The sequence below is a fragment of the Durio zibethinus genome, chromosome 11 (assembly GCF_047325235.1).
Source record: "Durio zibethinus cultivar Kanyao isolate XHJ-2024 chromosome 11, ASM4732523v1, whole genome shotgun sequence".
NCBI lineage: Eukaryota > Viridiplantae > Streptophyta > Magnoliopsida > Malvales > Malvaceae > Durio > Durio zibethinus.
The window spans coordinates 4245151-4263860 of NC_143172.1; the positions used below are offsets into that span (position 1 = coordinate 4245151).

The 18710-nt window shown below is 34.1% G+C and overlaps 2 protein-coding genes and 1 non-coding gene across 3 annotated transcripts; all 3 read right to left on the minus strand.

Annotated features, from left to right (window-relative positions):
- Positions 1-176: 176 nt before the first annotated feature.
- Positions 177-4317, minus strand: LOC111290816 (uncharacterized). Its single transcript, XM_022882299.2, has 2 exons — positions 3933-4317; positions 177-2534 (listed from the first exon to the last, which is right to left on the minus strand). The coding sequence occupies exons 1-2, from the start codon at positions 4044-4046 to the stop codon at positions 1275-1277; spliced, it is 1374 nt and encodes a 457-aa protein (XP_022738034.2). The 5' UTR covers positions 4047-4317; the 3' UTR covers positions 177-1274.
- A 5136-nt stretch (positions 4318-9453) lies between these two features.
- Positions 9454-17353, minus strand: LOC111289336 (puromycin-sensitive aminopeptidase). The gene is made up of 34 exons (XM_022880300.2): positions 17281-17353; positions 16838-16961; positions 16406-16480; positions 16232-16276; positions 15890-16030; positions 15706-15781; positions 15405-15481; positions 15189-15302; positions 15028-15102; positions 14808-14915; positions 14515-14727; positions 14367-14428; positions 14209-14236; positions 14037-14123; positions 13908-13933; positions 13570-13633; positions 13401-13481; positions 13205-13252; positions 13091-13109; positions 12927-12931; positions 12799-12810; positions 12642-12698; positions 12432-12541; positions 12276-12356; positions 11999-12182; positions 11607-11755; positions 11377-11515; positions 11090-11236; positions 10899-10980; positions 10640-10815; positions 10441-10551; positions 10182-10298; positions 9975-10046; positions 9454-9703 (listed from the first exon to the last, which is right to left on the minus strand). The coding sequence occupies exons 2-34, from the start codon at positions 16913-16915 to the stop codon at positions 9623-9625; spliced, it is 2940 nt and encodes a 979-aa protein (XP_022736035.2). The 5' UTR covers positions 16916-16961; positions 17281-17353; the 3' UTR covers positions 9454-9622.
- Positions 17354-18120: 767 nt separating this feature from the next.
- TRNAT-UGU (transfer RNA threonine (anticodon UGU)) lies at positions 18121-18192 on the minus strand. Its single transcript has one exon. It is a non-coding gene; the product is annotated as a tRNA-Thr (tRNA).
- Positions 18193-18710: the final 518 nt, after the last annotated feature.

Sequence of the window (18710 nt, forward strand, 5' to 3'; positions counted from 1 at the left end):
CTCGACATGCACATTTAATAATCTTAAAATAAATGTCGTGCTTGTGAGTTGGGTGTCCAAGACCGGGGCAGGCCTGTCTCCTCCATTTAAGCTTTCTTTATATTAAAAATATTATTTAAATATTAAAAAGAATCTTTATGTTAATTTTTATATAAATTTTTAAATTAAAAACTTAATAAAGAATAATATTTTATTAACAAAATAATGTTTCGGATTGGTTCTGGGCTTCAAACGTCTTGCCCACGAACCAGGACAATATAAAGCGTTAACACCTCTCATTCATCCAATTCTTTTAGTAACATTGAACATGCTAGTGATTTATTAATGAAATTATAGTTTCTGAAAACCAAAATTAACAGCGATGTTTAACGTTCTCGGCTTCTAGCAGTGAGTTTAAATTCGATCCATGAATGGCCCTTCGGCTTGTGGGTTAGTGTGGACTCCAAACAGCCCATCAGCCCAAACCGGCTTCGCAAAACTTTCCACTCACCCTTTGCTTTCTGGATCATTTATTTCATTTCCAGCTGCAACTTTCCGTTGGTTTCAAAAATTTTTTAAAAATTTTCAACATCCCTAAACTTAAGCAAGAAACAAGAAATAGGTTAGAAATAACAATCGCTTTTGTATTTATCAATTATAAGTCTGCCCAAATAGTCCCTCGGAGTGAACCAAAGCAATAGTTACATGGAGAAACAAATGAATGGCTTCCATGGTAGCATGGCATCAATTGCCTGAATATTACCCTACAATAATGTAAAACTAACACCAACTATCCCATTACCACAGCAAAACATCTTTAAGTACCATTGTCACAAGAGTAGAATCTTGGTCAATTTGCAGACGGCATAAGTAGACATCGATCATCATATTCATATATATATATATATATATTTTTATTTATTTATTTTTCAATCTTTAACTTCACTGCTATTATTCTATTCTATCATTAATATTTTACATAATGAGGATTAAGGGCACAAAATCAAAAAGACTGTTTTGACATCTATCTGACAAAATTAGAAATATAATACATATTGTAACAAAAGAAACATTCCTATAAGACCCTATTTTCTAATCACGAAGGAGTCAAAAACAGCCTTAATGCATTGCCAATCATGCAATATGCCATCTGAGTCAAAACCCTAAAATTATCTATAATTTGATTGAATAATTGCGCTCTGTTGCTGTTACCAAATTAATTGAATCCCCAAAGCCACACCTAAATTCCTAGAATGATAGGGAAATCAGAAGGCATCAACTAAAATGCATACCAGTTAGCTTACACCTGGCTGCATCATGGGGAAAAAGGACCAATTCCTGGGGACACCATCATCCTTTCCAGCTACCTTCTCATTTGCCCACCAATCAGAACTAACAATAGGCTTATGGGCATCACCTCCATCAACATTGTTAAAATTGAATTCTTTAGCTGACCCGAGAGTGATGGATCGATTCTTATGGTGCTGTGGTTTGCCTTCCTTATCTTCTGGAGCTTTCTCTGGTCTTTCGTTGGATGTTTCACCAAGACGACATTCATAATCATCCACCACCTTAGTGGCGGTTTCTTCTCTCTCTTTTGTTGCTTCATTCTGTAGAGATTCTGACACAGCCTCAGACAGCTTTGCTGTCTCAGTTTCCACGCATCTTAAATCTTTTTCAGTAGTCAACTCAAATGAAACTCTATGATTAACTGCAACCTGATCAGTTTGGTTTTCACTATCCAAATGTGGATGTGACACAATGTCAGAGATCTGATGATCCAGAAGAAAACCATTGCGAGGTGTAGATGTTGTAGCATATGGAGTTAAAGTGCCGGAACCATTATGTGATCCCCATTCACGGTTGGAAAGTTTATCAAGGTTCAAGAGCTTGGGAGGGTCACCCATTCGGAACTCGGGAAAGCATAGACCAGCAGCAAAATCACCATCAGGGAAAGGAGATGAGGGGCCAGAACCTGAGATTCCTGAGCTTGGTGAGATCAGTTGACCAACAGGGCTCCCAGGATGAAGTTGATAAGACTGAAATTCATAGTGGGATATTGGGAATCTCTGTTCAACCGCTCCATACTGGAGGTTGGGGCCAAGGAACTGAGCAAATGGCACCTCTGGTGAGGAAGGTGTAGTCAAGTGCACTGACTCGGGAGGAGGAGTAAAAGGAGCAGTTGACGGTTCGGTGGAGAAGGTTGAGAAAACAGGTGGTGAAACTAACTGAGTTTCATGTGCATAAGGGCCAATTGCAAAAATAGAAGCAGGCCCTGGAGAGTACATATTAGCAGAAATAGAGGTGAAAGACACTAAACCAGCTGGAGACTGTGTAGCGGAGGTGGGTTCAGATGGAAGGAAAGATGCAGGAGAGGAGGGTGGTGCAACAAAAGGAAGCGCTATGGTGGGTGCTTGGGTTGGATTTTCAGCAGTACGCACATTAACACCAGAAGCACTCGTTTCAGAAACAAGAACAGCAGGCCCAATTCGCTTTTTTTGGTTGTAAGATCCAAAACACCAATATATGCTCCAGCAGCTACCCCATCTTCTCTTCTGGATGCCACCAAATTTAAGATAAAATGGATTAATACAGGAAATTACACCAAATTCTCATGTGGCTAATAAGATATCAAATAATTGGCAACAAAATTAATTACTTGAAAACTTTTGTCCTAAAAAGACATAAAGATATATCAAACCAATAATACGACACCTCATTGAATCTTTACCAAAGTGTATTGAGTAATGAAACATATTAGAATACACATGCTCAAAACTTATTGGACATCATGCTACAAGTGTGCTTCCAACTCTTTGGCAGAAAGAGTATGGGCATGCTGTTCTCTTTCTCGTTGGAAAGCTTTTAACCTAGAAGATAACCCAATTTAATCTCACCCCTTTACCATCTAAGTTAAGGTCAAGGAGCAGAAGCACTTCATACCCATTGTTTAAATATTTCTGAAGTTTTTCCTCAGGTGTTATAAATGACTAGTCTTCAACTAGACCTCCAGTACAAGGGAAATCACATCTACAGACAGAACAAATCAGTTTCCAACTTTCCATTATTCAGAACCACTGATTATCCATCTCGAATTTGGATGTTGAAATGGGATTAACCTGATCTTAGTCAGCTAAATAGGATGTATAGAAGTTTCTAGTTTTCCAAAATCACACTGAATCTGAAAACTTCTAATTAACTATTCTCACATCATGGCCACAAAAAGAGCATGATACAAACAAATTCAAAGACAAACTTGTCCAATTAACAACTGTTATCTAAATTCCAAATTGTACGATATCAGCTCTGCTTTACTCTTCCTTTGTTTCTTTACTTCTGATCTAGGAACTTTTACCGAATGAGAGTAAAAATAGAAAAAAGAGGTAAGCAAGATCACCTAAGTCCATGATGTTTTCTGGGTAAAGAAGGAACCAAAAATTATTGATAAACACTGTTTCATCAACACAGAATATCCTCAGATTCCTGAATTGCCAAGTTCAAGAGGTAAAAACCTGAATGTATTGAACTTGAAGTACCAAAAAAAAACAACTTATAAAAGAAAAAGCTTGATCTTCTAAATCTAACAACAAGAAACAGTTAAAAGATTCATGATTCTGGAATAAGTCAACCTTTAATAAATCTAACCCTAAAATGTAAAATCACAACAAAATGACTTGTACAATATTCTTACGCCAAAAAACAAAAAAAGCCTAATCTTGGTTAAAAACAAAAGCTTACTAAGTCGCCATAACATAATCAAAGAACCAAAACAAAAAAAAAAAAACAACAAAAATCATGCAAAAACAGATCACAAAATGAATTTCAGAGAAGCTTAAAAACACTTCCGAAACTCAACCAAATTGAATTAAATTCAATTGAAACAATCACAACAAACAAACAAAAAAATAAATGAAACAGCAATTTTAAAATATATAAAGAAAATAAAAATTTACCTGAACCGTAGCTTGTGGAACACGATTCTCAGCTGAAGCGATCGCGTTAGCAGCAGCATGTATGGTCTCCAAAGTGTTATTCATAGCTCTGGATTCTCCATTTGCGCCTCTCATCTCTACTTTTTTTTTATCTTTTTCTCGCGCAACAAACAGCACAAAACTTTCTTCCCTCGGAAAATGTCAAATTTCCCCTATACCAAAAAAACAATTCGAGAGAAAGAGAAAGACAAAAGAAGGAAGCTGTAATTTATAGAAGAAGCTTCCGTAGTGAAATCAGAAATGAAAAAAAAAAAAAAATCAAATCTTTAAAAACTCTTAAATCTAAATCCCCTTTTTATACTTACTATTATGTTAATGAGAAATTCATTTTTTTTGGGGGAGGGTTTGAATATTTACTAATAATTGCGAGAAATATGTGCATAAGCAAATGCTTTAGAGGTCAAACACGGCAATGACTTCATCCTAGGCGGTGAAATTAAAAATAATGATGGTGACGAGATTATTTTTTATAATGACGAAATTAAGTAATGTAATAATAAAATAAAAATTAATAGTAAAATATATTTTTGAACGTAGAAATGAAAAGAAAATAATTATTAAAAATATTATATTAAATTTTATTGATTTTATTATTTATTTAATTATATATTTTTGTTAACTCATATTAATTATAAAATATTTATTTTTTAGTTTATTAAATATTTATTTGATTATAAAATTTAGTTTTTATTTTTATTTTTAATTATTTATTAATTATTTTTGTTATATAATTATCATATTTTATTTATTATATTATATTAATAAAATTATTTTAAAATTTTAAATAAAAAAAGGATTTAAAGGTAAAACAAAAAGAAAGTAACTGTTTAATTGGAAAAAAAAAAAGTATAATGGACGATTAGTGTATTCACTAGAACCTTGAACTCTAGTAAAAAAAAAAAAAATTAGTACGATGAAAACACAATATATTTTATAATCTAAATGAATGATCAGTCTAGTTGGAAGGTATAATCTCATCTAATTGGCAGCAACTGGCCATTCAAACAGGACCTAAATTAGTTGCACTATTTTACCTTTTTGCCCTTTTCATTTGCAATACAATCAAATGAATTTTCAATTGGGTTAGAGAAAAAAAAGTGAAAAATGCTTTTAAGAACTAGGAGAAAATCATTTCTCTAATTTTAGATCAATAAATTTTGTGTTTCTTAAATTTAATTAAACTTACACTCTTATAAGAAAATTCATGTCAAATATGTTACTATATATTATAAACTTTAAAATAATATTATTTTTTTAGGATGAAAAGAGTAATTTAGTTAAATGAAAGGGACAAATATTATATCAAAATTATATATATAAATGTGTGATATGTTAATAGAGTGTTGGATTCTTAGATTTTATAATAAGATTTAAATTCCTTTAATTATAAAAAAATTTATATAAAAATAAATAGTTAATTAGGTAAGGTACTTTTTATTACTAACCAAAAAAATTAAGATACTTCTATCTTTTTTTTTTTGGATTTTTTATAATATCTAAAAATTTTAAGTTTTGTCTTAATTAATTTTTTTAGGATAATTTTAAAAATATATTATTTGTATGATACAAACCCTTTTTTTATAAAAAAATAAAAAAATTATAAATATTAAAATTTAACCTTATGATTTATTAAATATCATCTTCGAATAATAATTTCGTAAATCAATTAAATTAAACCTATAATATTTCATAAAATCGAATCTTAATTGATAAAAAAATTTTCTCATTGCCAACGAAACTAATTAATATAAGTTTTTGAGATATTATTTTAATTTGTAATTCTTTTTTGAAACGAAGGAAATAAAAAAGGGGGGGGGGGGTTGTAGATTGTTGTAATGAAGTGTTTTGTCAAAGGTGTGCACGTGTGCACATCCACTTCCTTGATGGCTTTCATGCGCACCTCCATTTAATAATAGGGAAAGAAACGAAAAAATGGGTCCCATCTTCTCTTCTTAAATTCTCCCCCTTTACCCGCCACTTCAACTAACTCCCACTATTGGCCCCATCTTCCTTTTCCCCTCTTTCCTCTTACCTTCCCTCTTTCTCTTTGGCATAATTTTTATGCCCCCAAAATTTGGCTCACCTACACAAGCAAGTACCACTTTTTTTTTTCCTTTCACATTTGTATAACTTTTTTTAATATTTTTCTGTCTCATTTATTTATTTAAGATATTTTAAAATTATATTTTATTTTTTATATTTTAAAATTATTTTTTATGTTCTTTTTTATTTTTGATATTAAAAATCATAAAACTTTAATTTTAAATATATTAAAATTAATTTTTTTTTAATTTTGTAAAAATTAATATATGACAAATATTTTGGAATGAAGAAAATAAACATCTCCCACTCCTCTTTAATCTTTGTGAATTGTTGCACTCCGAATGTCAATTTTGTGTCGTTGTTTTACTTTTATAAAAGATTATTAATAAAATAAAACACATGTTCACTTGATTGCTTCTAAAAATTATTTAAAACTTGATTTGATAATGAATCACTTTCTTTAAAATTATATTTGATAGAATAAATTTATATTTACCTAAAACTTAGATTGAGAGATGATGATGACCCTTCTTAAAGATTTGAGAAAATAACATGAACTATTCCTAGGTCTAACATTCAAAATTGAAACGGTCAACCCTTCTAGAACAATTTTTATTATTCATTGTGACCCTTTCTTCAAAGAAATTAACTCTCTTTTCCAAAAGAGTTATTCCTTTTAACCTTCTTTTGAGATGGTTAATGGTATGATTTTATGCCAATCTTCTTCAACAATCCAATGATTTATCCCTTTTTAAGGCAAAAAGATTTAACTTTTTAATGTTCCTTTGACCATGTATAGTTACAGTTTGACAGTTGAATTCATTGATCTTTGTGAAGTATCATTTCTATAACATATAGCAAAAGAGCCCCTTTTAATCTGATTTGACTCTTTAAAGATGATTCTTTTTTCACTATATGTATGCTACCTAGCTACCTACCCTTTTTTTTCTTTAATCTTTGTGAAATTCATGCCCCCAAAGTTCCCCTTACTTCATTCCCTTTTAACCAGCATTGACACTCGACAGAGGGGAAAAGTGCCTTTTGGTTGTAAAACTATAGCTAGCTTTGACACTTTACATGTATGATTTTCACTATAATACTGGTAGTGCTAGATTTCACACAAGGGGGCCATTGGGGGATCTTTTACTTTTGAGTATAGCTTTTACATTCATTGTTGAAGGGCTTTACTTTATAGTTGAGTTACATCTGTTTGTTAAAAGCTAGCCTAATCAACCAAAGCTTACCTCGAGGGCCCCAAAAATTGTGAAAAAAAAAAAAAAAAGGTAGATGTTTCACACAATGAAAGCCTTGAGCTTTAGGGATAGTTTTTTTTCTGAGTTCTTCAGGCTTTTGCCTTGAAATAGAGCCCCACATGCCGTGGCTGGTGAATGATTTGAGGGGAGAGGGAAGGAAAAATGATTAAAGCAGCTTACTAAAAAGTGCTTTTGGGGATATGTAATTAGAGTTTGATTATTCAAGGTTTAAATTAATTGATCATGACTCACTAAAAGCTTGATTAGGCAAAGCAAAGGTAAGTAGAGAAAATGAAGCCTTGATAAAGAAGGTAAGAGTGAACCAAAGTTTTCAGCTGAAAAGCAATGCCCTACTTTTGACCAAGCAGAAAAATGCAATGCAGGATGACCATGATCATGATCATGATCGGTATGTAAGCATGACTTCAAAGTTCTTCTCATCAAGTTTGCTCATTTTGTCATTTCCCAATTATTACTATTGGACCTTTTAAACCAAACCTTTTAGGTCAAACAAAGGCCGAATTAATTTCTCTCTTGTAATCTTTTACTGTCTCAAGCACAATCATATTCTCTTTTCTCTTTCATGGTATTGGATGGTGGACAGATTTGAAGAGCATTTTGAAAAGAGAAAAAAAGGGGTCACTGCATCCTGTAGATAAGCAAGAAACTTGATTGTCAAAGCTTGGTTTAAGATATTTTTATTAGAGAATTTAATCTTAAAGAAGAATCTTCTACACCATTGTGTTTTCTTTTTTTCAACCCCTTGATGGGTGAGATTGAATGGGCCATATTCAAATTTCTCCCATTTTTTTCTTTGGTTTTATCTCTGACCATATTCAAAATGTTACGTATACATACTAATATGATCACATTCTCAACTAATCTTTCACTAATAATTTGAGAAGAAGAAGAATTTACGAATTTTATTGAAATCCATCGCTTAAATGAAGTTGAAAAACTATTTGATTTAAACTTTAAGTTTAAAATAATATTTATTCGATCAAAGTTTGGAGTGTGATATTATTAAATATTATTATACAATATTATATCTAATTCTTAGAATAAAATTTTTTCATATAAAATAATTATCAAAAGATCATTTTTCAACATCTCGAATAAAAAATTCCTAAAAATAACAATAAAAAAGTTGAAAATTTTAAAGTATATTAACTACTAATAGAGTAGTAGACAAAATGTATATATCAAAGCTAAAGAGATGATGATGATGTTGATGAAGATAAGACACGAGACCTAACTTAGGCAAAGAGAAAAGACTTGGGAAAGTGAAGAGAATTGGTGAATAAGGAAAAAAAAAAAAAAGAGAAAGTGAAATTTGAAGTTTGAACCCTTCATGCATTAGCTTTTGCTCGACACGTGTGATTTAGCGTATGCGTAAAAGAGGCGATGGCTATTGTTGGGATGGATGGGTTGAAAAGAAAAGTTTTAGGTGAACTAAGTGGGACCCAATTAGGGGTAGTATTGCAAATCTTTAAATCTGGATTAGTGCGTTGACCCCTACGATTTTATAGGCCATCAGCAATAGTCTCAACATCGTTCTATGGCTTGTGCTTTCATGTGTTTCACTGTAGATGCCATTCTTATTAGGGCTTAGGCCTTTCACAGGCTTTCACATACAAACATACAAGACATCAAAATATGGCATTTATAGGTGAGTAATTTGAGTTTATGGTTGTCCACCTAATTGCTGCTTTGGTGGATGGATGTGCTTTTATATTTTATAAGAGGCAGTTGTTAGGATTCGTGCTTATCTCCTCCGAGGTTGTAACTTAGGTTGTGTCTTGTAATAAAATACACGAGAGAAGTGAACTGGGATTTTGGATTGAGCATGGGTTTACACATGATTGTTGACTGCTGTGGAAGACATTTCCTTATGCTCCGATGAGGCCTCAGTGTCAGGTGAAATAAGCTTCTAAACTTGACCCACAGTTACTGTAGAAATTACTTGCCGCAAACAGAGTTTCACCATTAAGTCAATTTCAGATTACAACTTTACAACAACAGTTATTAATATTAGATGTAGATCCACTTGCTGAATTTCTTCGTCAGATCTGATCCCAAGTTGAACCAGTTGCTTGTCATATTAACACTAACAAGGTGACAATTGAGTTATACAGTCAAATATGAAATATAACTTAAGAGAAACAATTTCGCAGGTTGGACAGAAATATTCAAACCCAAGCTCATCCAAGTAAGACATAATAAATCCAATTTCCAACTCCAATCACTGAATAACAGAAAAAACTCCATTCGGTGATATCATAATTAAAATCCATTGAAAGCTATTTTATTTGTGTCTATGACACATGGGACAGCAGCAAAAGTCAATTGACACATTTAAGCAGCTAAGCTCTTTGAGGCAATCTCAAATACGTTCTCTGATAACCCGTTGGCAGACATGATCATCTCCAGTTGTGCCTGTAAAATGTTATGCAACTTTTTAGTATTATAATCCTGCTGTATAGCACAAGGAAATGAATCAATTTGTAATTTGTCCACTAAGTTTTTCGATCAAAACATCCCATGTAACTGATAAATGCCGACACCAAAACAATATTCACAATGGTAGATATGATAGAGGCATCAGACACTTTTAAGCCATTTCTGGATATACATGAATAAAACATTCTACATTTAACTTTAACCAAGGCAATTACATAGACATAACAGCTACCAGCATATCATTTACCTTGGCAAGTTTTTGCCTGCTTTCATCAAAACGCCTCCATCTTGAGAAGGCTGACACCATGCGGGAGGCCACCTACAACATATAAGGAGAAAAATAGTTACTGAAGAACAGCAAATGACCAGATGAAAAGTAACCTGACAAAGGAAATTGGCCTTTCGTGTTTCATGCAAAAGAACAAAGGAAGACAGAATGGGATTATTAACAAACCTGAGGATTTAGCTTGTCAAGTTGTAATACTATTTCACCCAAGAACTTGTAGCCGGAACCGTCCTTGGCATGGAAATTCACAGGAGATCCGCAAAATCCTCCAATGAGTGAGTATACCTACATTAAAAAAACAACCCACAGTCACTGCAACGCTCAAATTTAAGCTGAAGATAATTGGCACCAATATGTTTATGCCCACACCCACACACATACATGTGTGTGTGTGTGTGAGAGAGAGAGAGAGAGAGAGAGAGATCACCTTGTTTGGATTGCGCAGGTCAAACGCTGGATGATTTAAGAGGTTGCGAACATTCGCAACATTACCAGGAATGTCAGACATGGCTTGAAGGGCAAACCATTTGTTTACAACCTAAAAAAGAAGAAAAAATGAGACTATCCAAGATAAGAAGTTCAAAATACATTCAGGTAGGAAAAGGGAAGTTGAGTTGGAAATTTACCAGGAAATCATGCTGCCACTTGCTATAGAAATCGACCAAAACATCATCACGAGTTTTACCAGGCTTCTGGGCAATGGCTGCCAAAGCAGCAAACTGTTCTGTCATATTTGTAGCGGTATTATACTCATGCAATGCAAGCTCCATTATCTCTGGATCTTCAAGGGATGCAAGATATGCTGGAATTATACAGATGTAAGGCAATCAGATGACGTAAATTTTGCCACACATCTTGCAAATATACAAGTCATGCAATACAAACCAAGAGCAATATTCTTAAGTGCACGTCGGCCCATATTAGGATGGTTAAATACATACTCTTCTGAGCTTCTATTGTTCTGAACCTGTTATAGTGCCAAGAGGGAAACAGGAAAATCAAGTTCATTTGCAAAAGATGCACTGGTCTAAAAGTAATAAAGATGCGTTTATATAAGTCAACTTAATATGGCATACAGTGCTTAGAAACTCTGATTTCAATTGTAAGGCAAGCTCTTTTCTAATGAAGGTTCGAACAGCATGAACAGCATCAGGATCAGCAACTTCCATCATATCCATAATCTCTCCTTCACCAGGGAGAGTTATTGCTTTTGCAATAAATTCCTGGATAACAAAGGGCAGTTAAAAATGAATCGTGCATTGATTTCTATATATCGCACAACACACACTCTCCATTCAAACACAGAAGGAAATTTTAAACATTAAGGATCTCATATTTTCCAGGAAGAGAAATATCATCATACCTTATCCAAGCTTGTATCACTGAGTATGCTTCTGAGACCTTGCACAAATTTGGGGTTCAAGGCCAATGGTTTGTTTTGTTGGAAATCAGTAACTAAACTGAGCATGAGCTTCCTTGCCAACAACTGCCCAGCCTCCCAACTAAAACAGAAAACCATCAAGTTAACAAATTCTCATATATTCCTCAATAATTAAATTAAATTAAAATATTCATGCTTCAAGAATGACCAACCGATTGAACTCATCCGAATCATGTGCAAGGAGGAAAAATAGATCACTGTCAGAGAGATCAGATTCAAGACGGATAGGAGCACTATAACCTCGCAATAGTGATGGAATTGGTCGCTCAAATATATCAGAAAACACGAACTCTTCTTCTTTCTGCCCAGCACCAAGAAGCATAAATGAAATTCATAAAACATAAAGATATGCAACAGACATGTTATCTGCCTATATGTAAATATGGCAGCTTGGGAACAGTTTGCCCCCATTGTCATGGTCTTTCACTTTCCGAAAGGTCTGTAGACATCCTCAAGAAGAGTGCAAGTTCATTGCTTTTTTCTCCTCCATGATGGAAGTATCTTAGAAATAAGAAGATGGAGCACAGGAAGATGCTCAACTGACCTTAGTTACTCGAAGAACAGTACTGAAGACTGGCTGATTGTTGCTTGCAACAGACTGCAGTGTACCATCGTGATACAAAGAGGACAGAGGCATGTCCTTTCCACTTGAGTCCAGCAGACCAACAGCCACAGGAATGAACATGGGTTCTTTAACAGGCTGCCCAGGAGTTGGGGGTGCCTCTTGACTGAAAATCCCAAATCAGGCATAAAAGTCAGCTACAAAATCTTTAGGAGAAAATCGATGATCATTCTTGGAACAAAATTTACAGCTTGTATACCTAAACTTTAAAGAAAAAGTATGAGCATCGGCATTGTAGGATGAAGTAACTTTTACTACCGGAGTCCCAGCTTGTGAATACCTGAGTTTCAAAAGCACATGCATCAAAATTACCAGATAGACATAGTAATTCAAAAAATAAGATACTGATCCATACCAAAGCAAGAAGTTAGCAAGATCTGCATCATTTGCATCTCGCATGGCAGCAAAAAAGTCTTCACAAGTTACTGCTTGCCCGTCATGTCTTTTAAAGTAAAGATCCATGCCCTGAAACATCAACAAATCATATTCACAAATCTATCCAACATAAGCAACTTCACATACATAGACATAAGTTCAGACTCATAAACATGCTTAAACCTTTTACCTTTCGGAACCCTTGAGTCCCTAGGAGTGTTTTGTACATCCTGACAACTTCAGCTCCCTGGCAAGTTGAATCATAAGGAAAATTCATTAACGCGTCAATATAGCTCTTGCCCACGAACACACATAAACAAGAGAGATTCTGGTTAAGATATTCAAACCTTTTCATAAACCTATGAGAAAGAAAACAAAGAAGACCAAGTAAAACAAGAGGAAAATTAGACGCCTTGTTATTGAAAAACAGAAAATCAAACAGATAAAGATGCAAATGCAAGTGGCTAGTCCTTACCGTCACTGCAGTTGTTTATAACCCCATTTCCATTCATATATAACAAGATCATGCGACAAAACCAAACAATCACACATTAAAAAGGGATATCAAATTAAATATAATAAGAGGAAACTGATCCATGCACTCATTACACATTTCTATTAAACATGACAAAAACTTGCCTGTGTAGAAGTTGTCCATCTGTCAAAGGGAAAAATGGGAAATAGTTAACACAGCTTAGAAGCGCAAGTGAAAACTCAAAGAAAATGCCACTAAAAAGGGAGATACTTTAAGACCTTAATGTAAGAATGCGGCCTAACAGGATGAGCCATGGGACCAGCATCCTGAACAAAGGGAAACAAAGGCAAGTGAGCCCTCAAGTATGTCACACACTGAAGGATATATTTGTAGATTTTAGAATAGTTGCAATAATACTTGCTCATATAACCGCACATAAGGTCACTATCAAGTCATGCAAGAAACATAAAAAACCTGTGGAAATTGATAAGTTCGAAGCTTTGAAACATCAGCAATCCTCTTCACCGTACGGCTTCCCATGTCAGATGAAAATTCCTACCAACAACCCAAGATTACTTGACCATAAACACAGTTATGTCGCAACAAGGCTTCATTTTCACTCTTGATAACTGACGAGTCATACCTGATCACGGAAAACAGTAAGACCCTCCTTCAAGCTTAGCTGAAACCAGTCCCGGCATGTCACTCTGCAGTGTTTCAGCTAATATTATATTGAAGTTTGTTTATCCTTGTAGTTTTAAATAGATTTAAATTGATAAACATGTCTTCAGAGCAACACATAATTTCATGACCTTCATGAAATTATTAAACATACAACATAGATCTAAACATCACACTAACAACAACAAACACATTTATGGCAGATCAGATCTCAAAAAACAAATAACAATACAGTAAGGAAAAATAGAAAAGGATGTAATTTTTAAACAAACAATATGCCTAAATGGGAAATAAACCAACCTGTTGCCAGTCCAGTTGTGAAAATACTGCATGAAAGCAAGAAATAAAATCAAGGCATAACATGTCAGATCCATCAATAAGTCTAACAAATGTGAGAAAAGGCATTTTCAATTGATATCCACAACAAACCTCGTGACCAATAACACCCAAAATTGCAGCATAATCAGCATCTGAAGCAGTTTCCGGAGAAGCCAAAACAAGCTTTGAATTGAAAATCTAAGACGTGCAACAGAAACATATTCAACAAGATGAAACAGTAAAAATATTCGATATAGATGACCAGATAAGTCAGAAGACATACATTCAGACTCTTGTTTTCCATGGCTCCCCTACATCCAAAAAAAAAAAAAAGAACAAAGTACATTGGTATTAACAGATATAAATACTGCATAAAAACCAGGTAAGAAGTAAAAGATAGCACATGTAGATCAAATGTTCGGTTTCCTTTAACCATCTTACATGTTAAAATCAGGAACAGCGACAATATTGAAGAGATCCAGATCATACTCAAGACCAAAAACCTACCCCAAAAAAAAAAGATTTTTAATAAAGAAATAAAATAATCTCAATACCACAATAAAAACAATCTAAGGATATAAAGACTGACATCTTCATCCCACTTCATAGCTGCTTTAAGTGAATACATGGCATGTGCAGTCTTGGGTACATCTTGTGCTGGGGTCCAGATCCTTAGGGCCACTTGTCGGCCAGTGCGGGTAACAAATATATCATCTCTGCTCTCCAACTGGCCAGCTACTAAGGCAAACAAGTAACATGGCTTCTTAAAGGGATCCTCCCATACAGCATAATGCTTACCACCCTGCAATGGATCCAGGAAAAAAACAATGAACAACAGTCAACATTAACCAAAAAGAGACAGCCATAATAAGTGAAGCTTACCTCAAGGGTTCCTTGCTCTATGAGATTTCCATTAGATAACAATACTGGATACAACGACTTATCAGCTTCAATACGGCATGTGTATTTCGCCATTATATCAGGACGGTCCTGTTAGCAAAGTAAACATGTCAAGGAGGTATAAAACAGATTCATGCATCAAAATGAAAAATAATAATAATAATAATAATAATAAAAGCCAATATTGTTTCAACATCCTAACTTGATAAAAAGTAATTTTCCGGAAACCCTCTGCTTCACATTGTGTACAGAAATTCCCCGATGACTTGTAAAGCCCCTAAAGAGAAAAATAAATTTATAACATGGTTATTAGGGAAAATAATACTGTACATTTTGGAACCAAAAATAATAACAATGTCTCACCTCCAATGATGTGTTCTTCTGAGGTTGTATCTCAGTATCAATTTCCAAAGAAAATTTGCCGCTTGGTGGTGATAGAAGTGTCAAATGGCGTGAGTCTAAGCAATAATCTCCCTCCTAAGAATGAAAAAATAAACATATTAAAATACTATACCTTCAGAACGACTGAGTAATTATGGTACCAAGCCTACATTGAGAGAGGTATGATATATGGTATACCTTCAGTTCCTTGCCATTGATCTTGATTGAAATTAGCTTTAGATCAACCCCATCCAGAACCAATGGAGAAGAAGAACCTGCTCTAGAAGATACATTAGTATAAAATAAAAGAATAATGACAACCAGAGTTTTTCAACATAAAACTTGAGCACTAGGTTCTCATGAAAGAAGAATGCAGAGCCAAGAAGTAAATTACCCTTTAACCGTGAACGATACTTCTTGCTAAAAAGTATCAAAAACAACGAAATTGTCTACTAACGATAGTTTGAGTATTAGAAGCAAAGAATAACGAAAACAATACCTTCCACTCTGGGGAACACAGTTATTTTTGAAGCAACGATTGTTTTCTCCTCACCCAGTGAAAATTTCAAGTCCACCTGAAAATGCTATTTTCATAAGTAAAAGAAAGCACAAGCCAAAGCCATATAAAAAGGTTCAGAATCCCAGCTTATGCATAGTCTAATTTAATTAATTGCCATACATACAGTATCAAAGCAGTAATCAGGGGACTTGTAGTCCTTCAGAAAGATTTCTTTAGGTGCATCCATTTTGGATTCTTCAACTTGCTTAGGTAAAGGTTCTACTGCAACCGAACAAAGCAGCCTTCTGCTGGCTTCCCTTGCCCTCTGAAACAGTGTTGCCAAATCAACAAAAATAACAAATATAACCATAAGAGACCACATCATATTCCATGATAGAAACATCCATGAATATTTTGAAAATACTATACGAATTATAGACCTTCATATAAATGCATGCATGTAAGCATGTGTCAATGGAATAGAGCAAAAAGTGTTAGAATTTAGATACAAAACATAGCAACTTACATAATGTGAAGAATGTGGAAACCTGTAATTCCTTCTAGTGACAGCCTAAAACCAAACAACAAAAAGAAAATTTTCATTTAGAAATGCATAATGACAAGACCAAAAATTATTATTCCAAACAAACTAGGGACCCTAGTACACTCTGATAATAAAGAACTAACAAAATGCACAAACCTCTAAAGCAGAAAAACACCTATACCGAGAGATATTCTTCAGTGAACCTTGAAATGAACTAACACTACTTTTAACCTGAAGGTGCAAAATAAGCAAACAGTCAGACAGAAAAATATTTAAAACAATAGATCCTGCCATAATTAGCAGTTCATAACCACCCTTCAAGCTATCAGTAACAGTATATCCATGTAGGTATATGCATACATAATTACATATGCAAAAGCAAATGTGTAAAGAAACTGTGCAATGTATACAATCTCCTACAAGCCACCCACCAAAAATAACAATCTAAATGCACTTTGAACTTGAGCATCATGCAAAGGAATCAGTTATAATGAATTAAAAGCCAAGACTTTCAATGGGAAATAACTCAAACCCATAGAAGCAAACAAAGAGATATTCATAAAGGAGAAATCGGGAGTGGATAATCACAGGAGCAGAAGAGATCAAACCCAAAAGACTGGTCCTTGCCAAACACGAGCTTTTGCAAGGAAGAATCAACCGAGCCATTCAAAATCAACAATCCCCCCTTTATTTTATAAACTCCACGTTTTCACTATAAGATAAAATAATCAAAACTACACTTTAATCTCCAAAGAGCTTCTTTGACTGAAATAATAGATACCCAGAGGCCCAAAACCCTAAATTAAATGTAGCCCACAAGAGAAAAACAAAGGACTGAAACAGAGTCAGACAGGACAGCGGAGGATTTTTATAAAAAGGATATATGGATAAAACAAAAACATGGACAAGAAAATTCAAGAAAAAAATGTGAAAGTGAACGAATAATAAAATAAGGCAGGTTTCTGGGAAATTTATGCTTAGGAAATTGAATTAAATTAAAACTTGAAGAAAATAAATTGAAGTGATTTTACCTATTTTGATGACCAGATGAAGAGGAAATCAGGATTTCAGGAAGCGAAAAAATGACGGATAAAACCAAAGAATGGAGAGCCACTGTCCCACAACCAAGATATTTATTGTTAAAAAAAAATTCTAAAAATATACGTGTAATTATCTTATTTGGTTAACAGTGGACTTGTTTAGTATTTAGCCGTTCGCGTATTCAGCGGATCTTTCGCTGTCGAATTGTCTGTGTTTTTTAAGATTGATGACAAGAAAAAAAAGGCGGGGCTTTTTCTTGGTAAACGATCTTTTTTAACGGGCCAGAAATTGGGTTAAGCTTAAATGCGGTTGAAATTTTGGCCCAAATTTGAGATGGACTTCAAGTTTTAGGGTTTGTTGAGGAGGTCCAACCAACCCTGAAGCCGCAAAAAGTATAGCAAAAATTTAAATAAGCAAATTTCAAAGGGTTATTTTTTCTCGGATATATAAATTGTCAATTACATGTAATATATAAATTAAAATATGAAAAATAATTTATAATCGAGTTGTGACAACAAATGCACAAAAATATTTCATTAATTGATCATAGACGGAATGATAGGTTATCAATAAAAAAAAAAAAAATAAGAGGAAGGAAAGAGAGAAAATACGAAAATGAGGAGAGAGAAGGGAAAAGAGAGGTTGGTGGCTGCAATGATTGATTTGGGTGAAGTGTAAGTAAGGACAGTGTCGTGTGTGATGTTACTGCTGCTTACTCTACTTTCAGGCTTTTGTACAGGTTTTGTACTGACCCCACTGTTGTCAGAAAAGTGACCAGATCTGAATAATAAGATCCACTGACTAATAAAAAAAACAGAAAAAAATTAATGTGCCCCCACGCAGGATCGAACTACGGACCTTCAGTTTACAAGACTGACGCTCTACCACTGAGCTATAGGTGCTGCACAATGATCAAAATAGTATATACTTTATATGTATAATAACACCTAACTCTAATCATTTAATCCAATTCTTCCACCTTTGATCGAAAATGGATAATTATTTTCACAGAATTTGCAGATGGTTTCACCTATTCACGGAAACATTGTATTAAATACTATAAATCATCTGAGTGTCATAGTTTCTTATCACCGCCAAGTCCAACCATTTCCTGGTGTCACAAAATACTCATGGAAAGTGTGTCAAAAGTCCAACCATTCTCAAACTGCCTAATTATTCACCAAAACATCAGATTGACCTAACTAACCAACAATTTCTAGAGCAAATCAAGTGCCATGCCAATGGTTTTTCGCCATCATTGGAAAAGAGGGAGAAGACGTGGGGTATATGAATTCCCTTGGCGGCCAACCATCACAAAGTTGAATTCTGAATAGTTCCCCTTCAAGTAACAATGTCTCTATGCAGTCAGATCAGCTTTTGAAAGATAGGAATATTGAAAGATCACCTCAATCAAGGTGTT

Bases quoted from the DNA above. Each gene is read 5' to 3' on its own strand.
- LOC111289336 (XM_022880300.2), bottom strand. From the start codon at position 16,915: ATGGCTCGGTTGATTCTTCCTTGCAAAAGCTCGTGTTTGGCAAGGACC. The intron at 13,934-14,036 runs GTTTGTTGTGGA...GCTTTCATGCAG, and splicing joins TGGGTGTTATTGGTCACGAG to TATTTTCACAACTGGACTGG. The intron at 11,516-11,606 runs GTTGGTCATTCT...TTTCTGTTTTAG, and splicing joins GATTCGGATGAGTTCAATCG to TTGGGAGGCTGGGCAGTTGT.
- LOC111290816 (XM_022882299.2), bottom strand. From the start codon at position 4,046: ATGAGAGGCGCAAATGGAGAATCCAGAGCTATGAATAACACTTTGGAG. The intron at 2,535-3,932 runs GTAAATTTTTAT...GGTGGCATCCAG, and splicing joins TTCCACAAGCTACGGTTCAG to AAGAGAAGATGGGGTAGCTG.